The 14,582-nt window shown below is 46.3% G+C and overlaps 1 protein-coding gene across 10 annotated transcripts in view; it reads left to right on the top strand.

Annotated features, from left to right (window-relative positions):
• Positions 1-14,582, top strand: part of PPP1R12B (protein phosphatase 1 regulatory subunit 12B) — a 1,230,188-nt gene that overhangs the window by 671,768 nt on the left and 543,838 nt on the right. For all 10 annotated transcript variants that reach the window (XM_069633610.1, XM_069633604.1, XM_069633603.1 and 7 more), the window contains one exon: positions 2,764-2,967. In XM_069633610.1, coding sequence (XP_069489711.1) covers positions 2,764-2,967 — 204 coding nt within the window. The remainder of the gene's footprint in view (positions 1-2,763; positions 2,968-14,582) is intronic.

Below are 14,582 nucleotides of genomic sequence, written 5' to 3' on the forward strand. Positions count from 1 at the left end.
AGAGAAACTAAGACTGTGTATTTTGAAGTGTATTTTTGTTACTTATATAATCCTGTGAGGAGACAGGGCCCAGGGTAATAAAATGACTCCCTGGGGTGAGACACAGTATTAATCTTCCTCCAGGGAAGACATATCAGCGATACCAAAATCTGTAATTGCTTCTTGTCAAAGAGCTTTTAACTTCCCAAGTTGAATATCTTGATGAGGGTGAACACATTCATAGATCCTTAGGCACTGGAAGAAATGAAAACCCTTTTAAAATAGGGCAACTTTTAAAACCATAGGCTCCTCATGAGAGTCTGAACTAATACCAATTTAGGCTTTAAAAATCTTTATTTATCTGTAAAACGAAGTCTGTCAAATTATCCTTGTGATATTCCTTTAGGGAATATAATTTGGAAAAGAAATGAGCATGAAAACATTCCCACTAGAAAAACTGATTTTCATTATGGACTCCCAAGTCCCATAATACCCAGGGTACTGGGAAGAAGATGAGTTACAAAACTGCAGAGTGCAGCTTGTTAATGGGAATGACCCACACCAGAGTTGGAGTGGGAGGCTTAAAAGGCCCCCTCCGGTGCAGGCCATGAGAAGGAAAGAAAGCAGAGAAGTGTCGAAGGTGGAGAAGTTGTGAACTCCATGTTGCAGAAGCAGAGACTGGAGGAGACCACTGCCTGGTGTTGAGTAGTAGCCAGTCTTCACTTCCAGGATCCTGAATTAGAGATTGCACAGCGGGAAGCGTCAGAGGGAAGCTTGCCCCTTGGGGACCTGAATAGCAGAGGTTGCCCAGCGGGAAGCGTACATTTGAAAAGCTTCCCCCCACAATAAGGTATTCTCCGTAGGCAGGCAAGCACCGGGCAGTCTTTGGAGCAGAGGAAACGCTGCATGCGACTGGCGCGGGCAGCGGCAGACGAACAGGCAGTTTACCAGATCGTTAGTGTTATGGAGAATTGTAATTTCTAAGCTAATTCCCTTCAACCTTAGAGACCCCCAGCTCTTTTGCTGGACTTAGGACTTATTACTTTTTACCATGGCGTGAATTAGATGTTTTTCTCATTATCATGTATTTTATCTGATTTGGACTCTGTTTGCTTTGTTTTTGGAGTCTGACAAACTCCATAGGCATCTACCATTTGTATTGTGACACACAGCACCTTCAGTGCAGTGTCACAGAGCAGTACTTTGCTTTTCTCATAAGGTTTATATACCTTCTCTTGCGTAAACTACTGTTCCCAAGAGTAGTAAAGTGAAATTGACTTTAATTACATTTTTCCTATTTAGGTCCATCACACCCCATTTTATGAGGTGACAATAGGTCTAGACCCCATTACAAACCACCAGTGCCCAAGCCAAATGAAAGTGAAAACAAGGCAATTCAAAACTAGCTTGCATTGCCAAAGTCAAGAGGGGCAAATAAGAATCCAACAGTTTGTAAAGCTTGTTGCCCATGTTTAAATAAGTACATGTATGAAGTTGGTGAAAACACACATTGCCAAAGAAGGGATGGACTGAACCACTATTACTGTCAGTATTTGGTTAATGAAGAAGTGGGGAAACTAGAGGGGCATGAAGGCTGACCTTCTGGTAAAGTATATTCAGAAGGAGTACAGCATATCTTGCAAAGGTTTTGGAAATCACAAACGTGTAGTAAAGGGCAACAATGTGAATCGTGTCTACCCTGAATCAGGAGACATTGCAAAGTTGTTGTAAGTCGATCTTAACCATAGAAGCACTTGCTAGTAATGTCCTGATCTTGCAGGGGAGTATGCTTCTGCTTTCTCTCCTCTCCCCTGCTGAACTGCACTAGTCTCCTGCCTACCATCTGATCTCGGGCCCAGGTTCCCTCCCCCGCCAGCTTCACACCTGCACTGCCTCCTGGGCAACCCATGCACTTGGAGGCTGTTTCTGTATCCCTACAGTCCCCAACAGCTCTTGACACTTTGTCTGCCCTAACCCCTGCACTTGGCACTAGCTGGCCGCACCTTTACCTACAGTTTTATTTATTTTTTACTGTTGATCCTATGCATTGCCCTGCCCCCTATCCCTAAAGGCACTTTCCCTTACCCCCCCTCCACTGCACTTGTGTGATCTCAATGTCACCTGGCCTAGTAAGATTGTTCTGTCGTCCCTCTGTCCATCCCCCTCCACTCCCTCAACTGTTATAAAAAAGTGTCTGTCTCACATTTGACCCCTCACACAAACTGCCACCTTCTTTGTGCCTTGAATTGCAAAAATCCACTGTTGTGGGTATTGTTGGGTCTTTAGATTGTGAGTGGTGCCTCTTTTGGTAACTTCTGGTTTTCTATTTTGTAGTGTGATGGAAAGCTAGCATAGTTTATTAGCTCCCTTTTAAAAATCCTCTTTTGTGCGGAGTCTGCTCATGTAGTGGTCCGCTTTTAGTGAATGGAGTGTGGATACTGAAGGGTTACTTAGTAGTTGAGGTTGTTCCCTATTTTCAAAGTTTTAGAAATTATATTGGTTTGTGCCTTGTAGGGCATCCTATTGATCAAGGTATGGTTGCCCACACTGACCTGGGTAGGTAAGTGCTCTTTCGTCATGCTCACTGAGGCAATAGAATTTGGTTCTTGTTAGGATGTCAACAGCTACCTCAATATTCTCCCAATTTGTACAGGTTTTGGATCAAATGCAATCCTATGTGCCTTTTTGTTTACTTGTTTTGGACTTTATTTTCATGTGCTGGTCGGTGGTTGCATGAGTCATCAAATGGCTTCTCCTATTTGATTATTTTTTTTCCTTCCCCAGGGTGTTACTCTGACCGATCTTCAAGAGGCTGAAAAGACATTCAGTCGATCTCGAGCAGAGCGACAGGCTCAGGAAGAGCTGAGTGATAAATCTGACGCCAGTACTGAGCCAGAGAAAAACAATGAAAAACTGGACGAGCCAACTTCTGCACGAGAAACTGGAGAGGGCAGCAGGACCAGGTGGAGCCAAAGTCAAGAGGATGAAGTAGGTGTCTTATGCTTGTGGCATTTGAATTAACTGAGCATATTGCTCCCGATTTTTAAGATTTAACAAATCCTCCCTCTCCGGTCTGCCTTAGCCATACTGGAATTCTTAGATTGGATGTATGTGGCGTAGCAGGCTAGTATATTACACTGTAATGATTAGCAGGATTTCATCATTTACAACATAAGTAATAGGCAATGGGACGGTACTGCCTCATGGTTGCCTTGTGTTGCTGAGATTTTTAACTGGCTGTGATTTTGGATGACAGAAATGTTTGACTTTTACATTTTCAGGATACACAATAAGTGAAGGTCCACACATTATATTTGTATAGATATATTCATTATAGAAAATCGGTCTCAAGAAAAGATTGACAATTTAGGCATGAGTAATGATTTAGTATTCAACATTCCAAAAACATGACCATGATGGGTCATGAAAATGTTAGACTGCAGCACCGTTGCGAGACATTCCACCTTAGAGAATGGAATCCCTTACCATCAATATAGTTGCTTGGGTCCCAATGTTGGTCCAAGGTAGAAGTGTAGGGATTGTCTAGAGCCCATGATTCGAAGACTGTTAAAGGGTTTTGGTAAAGTCCTGTCTGGGACAAGACTTTAGATAGCCCACCCTGGGTAAACATGGTTGCACCCTTTCGTTTATCCTGAACTGTAGCTATGGCTGAGCAGCCAGGCTTAGTCTGGGAGTGAGGAGGGTTGTAGTGAGGCACACAAAACTCAGCCTACACTTAAAGGGGCTTACACACTAGGACTTTTATAAAAATAGGTATTTGTTTATACACTAAGGCTTGTAGCATTCAAGTAAGGTATGTACTATCACACAATATAATAGAACAATTGCAATATTCACGAGTTAGATACTTCAGAATAGCAATAATGGTAACAAATCAATCCTCCTGAAATGTATATGCAAACTTACAGTAACTTTGATAATTTCTTATAATTTTAGCTTAGCCGACCTTTGAAAGTCCAACCCTGTTTTAGGTGAGTCTCACAAGGTTGGAGGAGACACTGGGGACCCAGTGACCAAGGGCCGAGGAATTTGTTGGGGAGAATTCTTAGAAATGTGCTAATTCCTCTTTACCTTAGAGACCCCCAGCAACTTTGCTGGATTTTGAGGACTTTCATTTTTAACATGGAGAGAGTGAGACACTTTTCCCCCACTCTCTCATGTATTTTAATGTGATTTTGAACTCTGTTTCTTTTGTTTGTGCAGTCTGACAAACTCCAAAGGCATCATCTTTTACATTCCGTCACACAGCACCTTCAGTGCAGTGGCACAGGATATTTATTCTTATTTCCCAAAGGTTTAAATACCTTCTCTTGAATAAATTCCTGTTTCCAAGAATAGTAATGTAAAATTGACTTTACTTAAATTTGTAACTTTCTAGACCCAGACTATCTTACAATAGGGTGCTGGAGGGATTACTTAGTATCCCTTTTGACTAGCTTCTCATGTAACATTTTTATGTTACCCTTTCCTTGCTGAATGGCGAGTGGCAGGGGTTTACTTTTTTTTATTTATAATGGATTTTTTATTGACATTTCTTAGACATTAACATCGGGACACAACATTGTCCCCAACTTCCCCTTCCCGCCCCCCTCCCTCCCCACCGGTATTGGTTTCTCTGCAGTTCCTACTGTCCCATGTTTGCTTCGGGCTTAGCTTGTGAACATATCTAAGATACGAATGTTATGTGGGCACCATTGGAGCATGTAATCACTTTGCAGGTATTCTATGGTGTGTCCCCAGTCTGTAGCGAATCGCTGTCTGTTCCCTTGTAGGTTATACGTTATTCTTTCCATCGTTACATATGTCCATATCCTGTGGAGCCATTCTTGCGTCGTTGGGGGGGGTCTTTTGTTTCCATTTTTGTGCTATTGCCAACCAGGCCGCTATGAGGAACCCCATGAAGTTTCGTTTTTGTGTCTTGTTTAGAGTTCTATCTTTGGGATCCCACATTCCGCACATCCAAACTTCTTCTTCTAGGTTGTCCGTTCCCATGAACATTTCCTGCATCTTGTCTTTCACTTCCGTCCAGAATTGTTGTAGTTCCCGACAGTCCCACCAGATATGCCTCCAGGTGCCCACTGTGTCACATCCCCTCCAGCAGCTATCTTGGGTTGTCGGGAACATTTTGTGTAGCCTTTCCGGAGTGTAATGCCATTGGATCATCACCTTGATCCATGCTTCCTTTGTTTGAATTGCTCGCGTCCACTTGGGAATGATGTGCCACAGGTACGTCCATTGCGTGCTCGGGATTTGTTTCCCTAACGTGATTTCCCATTTTTTCATGTAGTACCATGTGATGTTTTCTTCTTGGACATTGATGAATTTGTAAAGAGATGAGACGAATTTCTTTTCTCCCGTTTGGGTTAGTATATAGGTCTCAAAGGGGGTTAGGTCCCTTGTCAACGCCTTCATAATTCTGGGGGATGTGAGCCAGTGATGAATTTGCTCATACTGAAACCTGTCCTTCTCCGTGAGGGCTAGTAAGTCCTGGCAGTCCGTAAATGATCTTATCTGCCCTTTTTCAAACATGTCGCCCACTTTCGTACACTCCGAGTCCCTCCATTTCTGGAATGCGCCTTTTTCTACCCCTGGGGGGGAAGTCTGGATTGTCTAAAATTGGGATGAACGGGGCCGGGTCTATCGTTAGGGTTTCTCTTTTGGTGGCTCTGTCCCAGATTTCCATAGTGGTGCTCATAACTTCACTTATATCAATGTTATGATGTCTGTGTGCTGGTCTCTTCCACAACAGGTGACGCAGGTTAGATCTCGCCACCGCTCGATCCTGTGCCATCCACCACTTATCTGACGTATCCGTGATCCATTCATGTAGTACCCACAGTTGTGCCGCCTCATAGTACTTCCTGAAGTGGGGAAGTGCCATCCCCCCGTCTGATTTTTGTGCTGTAAGTGCCTGGTGTGAAATTCTCGGTGTCTTATTTTGCCATATATATTTGGTAATTGTTTTTGTGAGTGATTTAAAGAAAGATGTTGGGACCTTTATGGGGAGTGCTTGGAAGTAGTAGAGCAATCTAGGTAAGATCGTCATCTTTATAACCGTTAACCTGCCCCACCAGGACACCTTCAGGGGGTTCCATCCGCTCAGGTCTGAGACGACTTGTTCCATTAGCTTCGTGTAGTTCCCTGTGTATAGATCTCTTATTTTTGGTGTGAGGGTCACTCCTAAGTATGTTACTCCTTCCTCTGACGTCTGGAGGCGTAGCTCTTTCGTTATCCTGTGGATCCCATCCTTGTTTCCGGCCATTGTCATTACCGACGATTTCTGCTTGTTAATTTTCAGGCCTACCCCGTAATCATCTATCAGCTGGATCAGGTGTGGAAGCGATCTGCTCGGGTCCGTGATGGTCATCATCATGTCGTCGGCGTAGGCGGCTGTTTTGTGTGTTTGTCCGCCCATTTCTATCCCCTTTATTTCTGGCGTCACTCTGATCTTTTCCAATAGGGGTTCAAGAAAGATTGCATAGAGTAGGGGCGACAAGGGGCATCCCTGTTTGGTGCCCCTTCCTATTCTGATTGGATTCGATAGTTCTCGGTTGACTGCTATCCTGGCGGTCGGTGCGTTGTAGATGGCTTTGATCATGTTGATAAAGTCGTTCCCCAATCCCATTTTTTTGAGGGTCGCAAAAAGCATTGTCCATTCGACCCGATCGAATGCTTTCTCTGCATCCAACGATACTATTGCTGATGGGAGTTTCACGATGCCTGCCTTTTCGATGAGGTGTATTATTCTTCTTATGTTATCGTGGGTTTTTCTGGTGGGAATGAATCCCGCTTGTTCCTGGTGGATTAATTTGGGGAGTAGTGGCGCCAGTCGGTTCGCTAGAGCCTTCGTATAAAGTTTGGCGTCTACGTTGATTAGGGCTATTGGGCGGTATGAGCTTGGGTTTACTGGGTCTTTCCCCTTTTTATGGAAGACTAGAATCTTTGCTTCGTTCATCGATGGGGTGATGTTATTCTGTGTCCTGAAGGTATTAAATAGCGTGGTCAGATGTGGAATCAGCGTTTCCGCGTATGTTTTGTAGAAGGTTGCTGTGAATCCGTCCGGACCCGGGGCTTTGTTTTTTGGCAGGTCTCTAATTGCCTTCCTCACCTCTTCTGGTGTTATTGGCGCGTCCAGGGCTTCTTTTTCTGACGGGGAAACTGTTGGTAGGGTGATGCCTCTGAGGAAGGCCTCCTGATCTTGCTCCTTCGGGTGTTGGGAGGAATATAGGTTCTGGTAGTAGTTCCGGAAAATTTCTTTAATGTCTTTCGTCTGAGTTTTCATTGTTCCTTGTTCATCTTTTATGGATTGTACCGTCTGTTCCTGTTTTCTGCCCTTCAGTTGTCTCGCCAGCAATTTGTCTGCTTTATTCGATTTCATTGCGTACCAGTGTTTCGTGTGCAGCAGCTGTGTTTCTGCTCTTTTTGTTCTAATCAGGTCTAATTGACTCTGTATGTGTCTATATGCTCTCTTGATCTTTCTGGAGGAGTTTTTTGTCATTTGTTCTCTTGTCTCTTCCAGTTTTATTTCCAGTTCTTCTTCCCATTTGTGTGTGATCCTATCTCTTTGCGCTTTTAGAGCTATAAGGTGCCCCCTCGTAACCGCTTTGAAGGCTTCCCATGTTGTGCTTGGGGAGATTTCCGGGGAAGTATTGTCCTCGAAGTATTCCTCTATTCTTTCTCTGATGGATTCTTTTGCCACTGGATCTTGTATCACCTCTCTGGGGAGGGTCCATCTCCATAGGTTCGATTTTTTCATGAATTTTGGGATTGTGATCCACACCGGGGCATGGTCTGAGAGTGAGATATGGCCTTTTTCGATGTCCTGTATTTCCCCCACTAGGGTCCCTGTTGCCCATATGTAATCTATTCTGGAGCTTGAGTCATGTACATGCGAGTGGTAAGTGTATCCTTTTGTCGTTCCTTTGAGTCTTCTCCAGACGTCCTCAAGGGCTAAGTTGTGCATTGCTTTCTTCAGCGCCGGCGTGGGGGACCCCTGCTGGTTGCCTTTAGGGTTTGATCGGTCTTCCGTGTTGTTCCATGCCAAGTTGAAGTCTCCGGTCAGGACTATTTCCCCCTCCGCGAAGGATTCTAATTTGTTTATTGTATCTTTGATGAATCCCTCTTGACCTGAGTTAGGCGCGTACAAGGTGGCTATAGTTAGTTGACGGTTGTCAATCTGGGCCTTTGCGAATACATAGCGCCCTTCCTTGTCTGTTTGCGTCTCTTTTACTTTAACTTGTAGGTGGTTTGCGAAAGCAAGAAGTACTCCTTTCTTTTTCTCTTCATCGTTTGATTGTAGGATTACGTTGTAGCCTTTTGACTTGAACTGTCCTCTCCTTTTTTTTTGTATATGCGTTTCTTGGAGCGATATTATGTCGTATTTGTCTTTGTGGTGAAAGTGTTCTATTTTCTTGCGTTTCACTGGTGAGTTCAGACCTCTAACATTGTACGTTAGAATTTTCAGCCCCATTCCTTTAGATCTGTCTGTAGTTTCGTTTTGTTTCCGCCTCGTGGGACTGTGTTGTGTGTGTTAATACCGGTGTTGGAGTTTCTCCCCCTTCGAACTTTCCCTTCCCCTTTCCCCCCATCCCTCCTCCCCTCTCCCTCCCTCTTCCCCCCAACTTTGTCCCTGAGGAGGGCTCTGGGCCCTATGGTTGCTCCGGCGTGGTGCCTTTGCTCCATGCCCTCTAACTTCTCAGGGGTAACGGTTCGCAGGGAGTCCTAAACCCTGCTTGTGTTGTGGATTCCATGGCCGGCCCCCGGCTCAGCCGCGCTCCAGATCACCCTCTGTCCTGGCTCTCTCGTCCGTTTGGTTATCGCCTTCCCCTCTTGTTGCGCCCGTCTCGTGTAGGGTGTTTCTGGAGACTTAGCGATCTTCTGGTTTCCGGGATTGGAGTCTCGTTTTCCTTTTCTCCGTTTGCCACCCCTTCGGTTGTCTCCTTTGTCTTCGGGGTTCACTATCGTTCTGCTTCTCAGATTCCTGGTCTCCCAGTATTTTAAGGCCTTCTTCGCAGGTTGTTATTCGGTGTTGTCTGTCTTCCCATGAGAATAGGAGACCGAATGGGAAAGTCCATTTATATCGAATTTGTTTTTCGGAGAGGATTTTCGTTATCTGGCTCATTTCTCTTCTTTTTCTAAGCGTTGATTGGGCGAGATCTTGGTAAAGCTGAATTTCTTTTCCGTTCATTCTTATTTGCCCCGTAGTTCTGGCCTTCCTTAGGATTTGTTCTTTTTGAGTATATCTAGTCATGGCCACTAGTACGTCTCTTGGGCGAGATCCGGGCTCTCCTGTTCTGCGGGGACCAACTCTGTGTATTCTGTCGATTTGGATGTCTTCCTCGGTTCCCTCCTGTAAGATTTCTTGGAACACTTGTTGTGCTGCCGTACGGAGGTCTTTGTCTTCAACTGTTTCCTCCATATTTTTAATTCTGATGTTCGATCTTCTCGATCTGTTCTCCAAATCCTCGCACTGGGATTCCAGCTCCAGCGCCAAGCGTGCGAGTCTGTCTTGTGCTTCCGCTTGTTGTAGTGCTTCCTCGTCTATGTTTTGGACCGTCCTTTCTAAATTGTCTGTTCTCTCTCCGAGGTCTTTTATGTCTTTTTTTAATTCTTGTATTGCTTGTTTCATTTCGCCTTTCATATTGTCAAATTGCGCCTGGGTAGATGCGATGAACTGGTCCTGAAGTTCATTGAACCAGGATTTCATATCGTCCCTTGAGGCCATGTCTGCCTTTTCTATCTGTTCTGGAGGGTCGCCTCCTTTGTTTTTCTGTTTGTTCAAGCTCTTGGGGTTCTTGTTCCCTAGTCCCCAGATTTGGGTCAGGTCTTGGTCTTGCCTGGGTCCACCTTTCTCCGCCCCCGTTGATTGTGACCCACTCTTCGTTTTGATTTTTGACATGTGTTTGGGCCTCTTCGCTTGGGTTTCTTATCAAAGTCCTCTCTTCGGATTTGACAGGGTTTTGGCTAGTTTCTGAGGTCTCTTGATTTTGGGTTGATACGTTGTCTCTTTTGAGGATCTTTGTTGGGTTTACGGTTCACTTCTGGGGCTTTCGGTCCTCCTCTTGGTTCCCTTATCGCATGTTCATTTACTGGGGGTCTGTGTTTGTGGTATGCTTAGGACTTTGCGTGTTACCCCCGTGAGTCCTGCTTCGATTCCCAGTTTTAAGTTCCTTGCTGAGTTAGGCTCCTCTTTCTATATGGTCCTCCTTGTGCTGCTTGTCGCTGCCCAGGTCGTTTCCCCACCCCTGGGGTACCCCGAATGCTGTTTTAGTGCCCGGAGAGGACGGGTCTGCTGATGTTCCGGAGACCCCCCAGCCCCCGACCCCCTCAGACCTGTTGTGGCGCAGGGTTAAATGTCCGCTTTTTCTTCCGCTCGGGTCGTCTGGAGGGGGGGGGGGGGCCCTCACCGCCAAAATCTACTGTGGGGATGTCTCCTTCCCGCTTGCCCTCCGTCCTTCCCCCCGCCTCGTACCTTTCATCCGTTGTTGCTTCTGCGGGCCTGCCGACAATCTTTTTCCGGCTTTGGGCTTCCCGTTTTCTCTCCGGAGACTGCTTCACGCTCGGAGCGGGGGCCGTTCTCTCCGTCTGGTCCCGTTCTTCTTGCGGCTTCTTTCCTCGGGCTTGGGCTTCCCTCGATCCGCCCGATCTGCTGCTCACTGCTGGCGTCGGGCCCGGGGTCTCAGCGCGACTCCCGGCTGCGTAGTGTGGAGGGGCGGGTCCGGTCCGGCACTCGCTCTCGTTCTGCCTCCGGCGCTCGTCGAGGGAGATTATTTCCTTTTCCTCCCTGTCTGGGGGAAGACGCTTCTCAGAGGCTCGGTGGGTGCTCGAAGTGAGGTGCTTATTTGTTGCGGCCCGGGTCGGGGGACGGAGCTACGCTCACGCACGTCTGCCCGGCTCGGCCGCCATCTTGGAATCCGAGGGGTTTACTTTTAACTACGTTTGTGTGTTTTTACCATGGGCTGCATTCGCAGCCACAGTAAAGTACCCATGGCTGCCATTTTTGTCAAAATGGTCCCGGTCTTCTTTTTTTGCCATTTCTTTGTGGAAAGGTCCTTCTTGAGATTTACTCTGCGTGCCAAACCAGGTTTGGTCTCTTCTTCATTTTGCCTTTGGCGGGATTCACGAGTTAAGCCTGCCTCTGGTTCCAGGGTGTCTAGTGGGGGCAGGAAGCGAGGGAGGTGCCCGAAACTCCCTGTGCTTCGTCTCCTAGGAGACAGGAATGCACTCTTAGCTGATTGGCCGGCTGGCTGCCCGGCAAGGACAGCCAGTGTGCTGGGTGAATGACAGCTAGACTGGAATGAATGGGAGAAACTTGCATAAAAGGCGAGGCTTATTGAACTGAACTTGAAGAGGACGTCTGGTGCAACTCCTGGACTTTTGGTTTGCCCGGTGAAGCCCTTCTGCTCTGCTGAAACTCCAAATTCGGATCGACGGAGAAGCCCCTGCAAGGACGACTTCTCGCTTTGAGATGGTGGGACCAACCAACTCCAAAGTAAGCAACCTGGACAACCTCTCGGAGCTGGTTGAAATTCCACTACAGTTGCTGCTGGAACTGACTAGACAGGGAGAGGAACACCAGATTGTGTGCGTTGCTTTTAAGCTGGCCAAGAGCTCCAGGAAACAGGACTGACTGTGCCTGATCCCCCTAACCAGAGTGCGGGACCCCAGATGCAAGGAAAGTCCATCTCGACAGCCATGAACAGCAGTGGTGCTATTGCTGAAACACCAAAGTGCCACTTGTTTGAAGATTGCCTGTTGCAGTCGGTGACCGTCCCATTACAGTGCAGGTGTCCCCAGACGTCCTACCTCTTGTCCCCTTGACTGGGGCCAAGGAACACCAGGATCTGCAGAGCCGTACAGGAACAGAAGTCACCTACTGCACTTTCCTTTAACCTAAAGATACTGTAAAGTCTGAGAGAACTTGCCTCTTTTTGTGCTGCCTTGCTTGTCCTTGTTTGAGACTTCTCAGTTGCTCTTGTAGAGTTGCTTGCAGCTTCTCTAACTCACAAGCCTAATCAGCTTGTGGCCCTACTTTGATTTATTTTATTCTACAAAGACTTTTTAAACATTGTGAAAGACTTTCTACTTACCTGCAAGAAGTGCTTCAGTTCACCTTGACATTTGGTAACTTAACATTGGCTGGCCTGGCTCCCGAATGACTCTTCTCTTCTTGCTTATGTGTCTTGTCTTCCCTCCAGCAAAGGGTTTACTGACTTTGCATTGGGGGTTATTTTGAAATTACTTACCTGCTTAAGGAGAACTGTGTTAATACTTGTTTTATTCTGAACTGAATTTTTTTTTAACATCCCTCAAGGATATTCTAAACGCAACAGTGATATATTAATGTCCACTGCACCCTAACTATTGAATTCACCTGAGGGTGTAGGCAGTGCCTGTGTCATCCCAAATGGGTATTTGCTGTTTTACAAAACTAAGAGTGTGTATTGTTGGAGTGTATTTGTGTTACTTTATATTGCTCCCTTCTGAAGAAGGCTTATTCTAACTCCCTGGTAAATTCATAATTGTTTAATCAAGAAACCTTGTGTGTAAGAGTTTATTTGAATACGTGTCACTGTGAATCTCTGCACAACTCCCCTACAGCTCATATTGACCCCTCTTGAGAAGACTGGCTGCTCAACATGCTACCAACCTGTGTAGGATAGACTCATACCAAAGGTTGGGTTCCTATTGCTAGGAGGTCATGGTTGTTGTAGTGCACCCCAAGGGTACTGCATACTTTGTTGCCTAACAGAACGCAAGAAAGCGGTGTTCAGGGAGCAGAGTCCAGCAGAAAACTCTTCAAGTTTGGTAACAGTCAGGTTTACTTTGGTAAGGTAATTAACAGTTTCCCTAGCTGGATTGCCTCAAGGACAAGGGTTCTAAGGCAAGGTAGAGCACAATGGGTTGTCCAACCCAATGTAGCACAAGGTAGGCCCTGAAAGGGTGCAAGGATTAATTGTCCATAGCCCCAAGGAGCAAAATAACGTAGCAAGCACCAGGTTAGTATCTCGGAGTGGGACAGTAACTTTACAGTGAAGAACACAATGTCACAGGATGGTCCCCAAGGTGAGGCGGCAGCAGACCCTGGTTTGGGGTTTGTTGACCTTGACAGCTGAAGAAGGAACTTTGGAGGGATCATACGGTTGCACTCTTGCAGTGGGACGCCAAGCAGAGGATCTCCATGGCACTGACTCGTTGGAGCCCTTCACAGGCTTCGGAACAGTGACTGTTGTCCAGCAAATCTCTCTCCTCTCCTCTTCTCGTCTTGGACTTGGCTGAGAGAACTTCTAGGAGCGGGAAAGAGTCACTGCAGGGCCAGAAAGATGCCCACAAGGTTTCAACCCAAACCGTGTTTCACAAGACGATGCACCGCAAAATGGCCAGGGTATTGTAATATTGCATTCCTGGGGGGTGGAGGAGGTCACAGCTCTTTCAGGGGCAGTGCAAAATTGCAGGTGGTCTTGAGACTAGGCCCACCAGTCCAGGGGAGAAAGTTCTCTTCAGATCTACCATCTCGTTAGGAATTCAGTGGTCTGGTCTGCAGTGGTCGCTGGAAGTTGCTGGGGACTACCTTGTACGAATTCCTCTTCGGATCAGTCCTGTAATCGACTACCAGGACCCTCTTCTTTTAGTCCAGCAGTCACCAGACATGCAGCAATTCAAACTAGGGTGAGTGGCTATCCAATGGGGCCAGCCAGCCTCCCAGCATAAACTAGTTTTAGACAGGCATTCTGCAGGACAAAGACTAGGGGAGTTTAGGTCGCCTCCCTCACTTCCTGTCCTTTCAGGCACTCCGTCTTGGCAGGCTTTTCAGAGGGATGCCTGCAAAGGAACATGGACCCATCAAGACCTTCCCCAACTAGGCAGGTAAAGGTTCAAGAAAGAACAAGTCTTCAAGAATATGGCTTTAACAAGTGCAGACACCATTTTAGGCAAATGTTAACCCTTGTGTCCCTTACCACAGCTGCGACCAAAGTCCAGAAAATGTTGTGCAAAAAGGTACACTGTCACCAGCCTGTCTTGGAACTGTAACCAAAAGCTACTGAAAAGGTAGACGGTTCCCCTCAGCACTCCATTTAAGGTGAGGTGTGCTGATCTTGCCAAATAAAATACAGGTGGGACAAAGTGTCCCCCGACCTGGTAATGTGTTAACACAAGTGAAATATAAAGAGCTCCTAGCAGCACTGCATAGAAAGCGCTCTAATAATAAGAGGTAGATTCCAGAAAAGATGGAGGAAAGCCTAACTCATTAATACAAAAAAAAAGGTAAAAAGGGTTCCCATGGTTAGAGTAAAAGAATGAGTTTGGAAAAAGGTTCCCACTCAGGAGAATCTGTTTAAAAATTCAATGGACCAGCAAAAAAGCTGGGGGAATCACAAAGTGGGGCAATTTCACATAAAAATCTACCTAACAGACATTGCATGAAGTCCCCGAAGATGATAAAGGGACCACCAATGAGGAAGTCCAGTCACTAACATCGACGCATCACCTCACTGACATGGAGCTATCAGAGTGGAGCTGGGATGCCAGTAGCTGGGGAAGTTAGTTCCAAACCAGGTGGTGATCGGATGCTAAAGAAGCCC

The sequence above is a fragment of the Ambystoma mexicanum genome, chromosome 13, assembly GCF_040938575.1.
Source record: "Ambystoma mexicanum isolate Mex_15411 chromosome 13, UKY_AmexF1_1, whole genome shotgun sequence".
In the NCBI taxonomy this organism is placed as follows: domain Eukaryota; kingdom Metazoa; phylum Chordata; class Amphibia; order Caudata; family Ambystomatidae; genus Ambystoma; species Ambystoma mexicanum.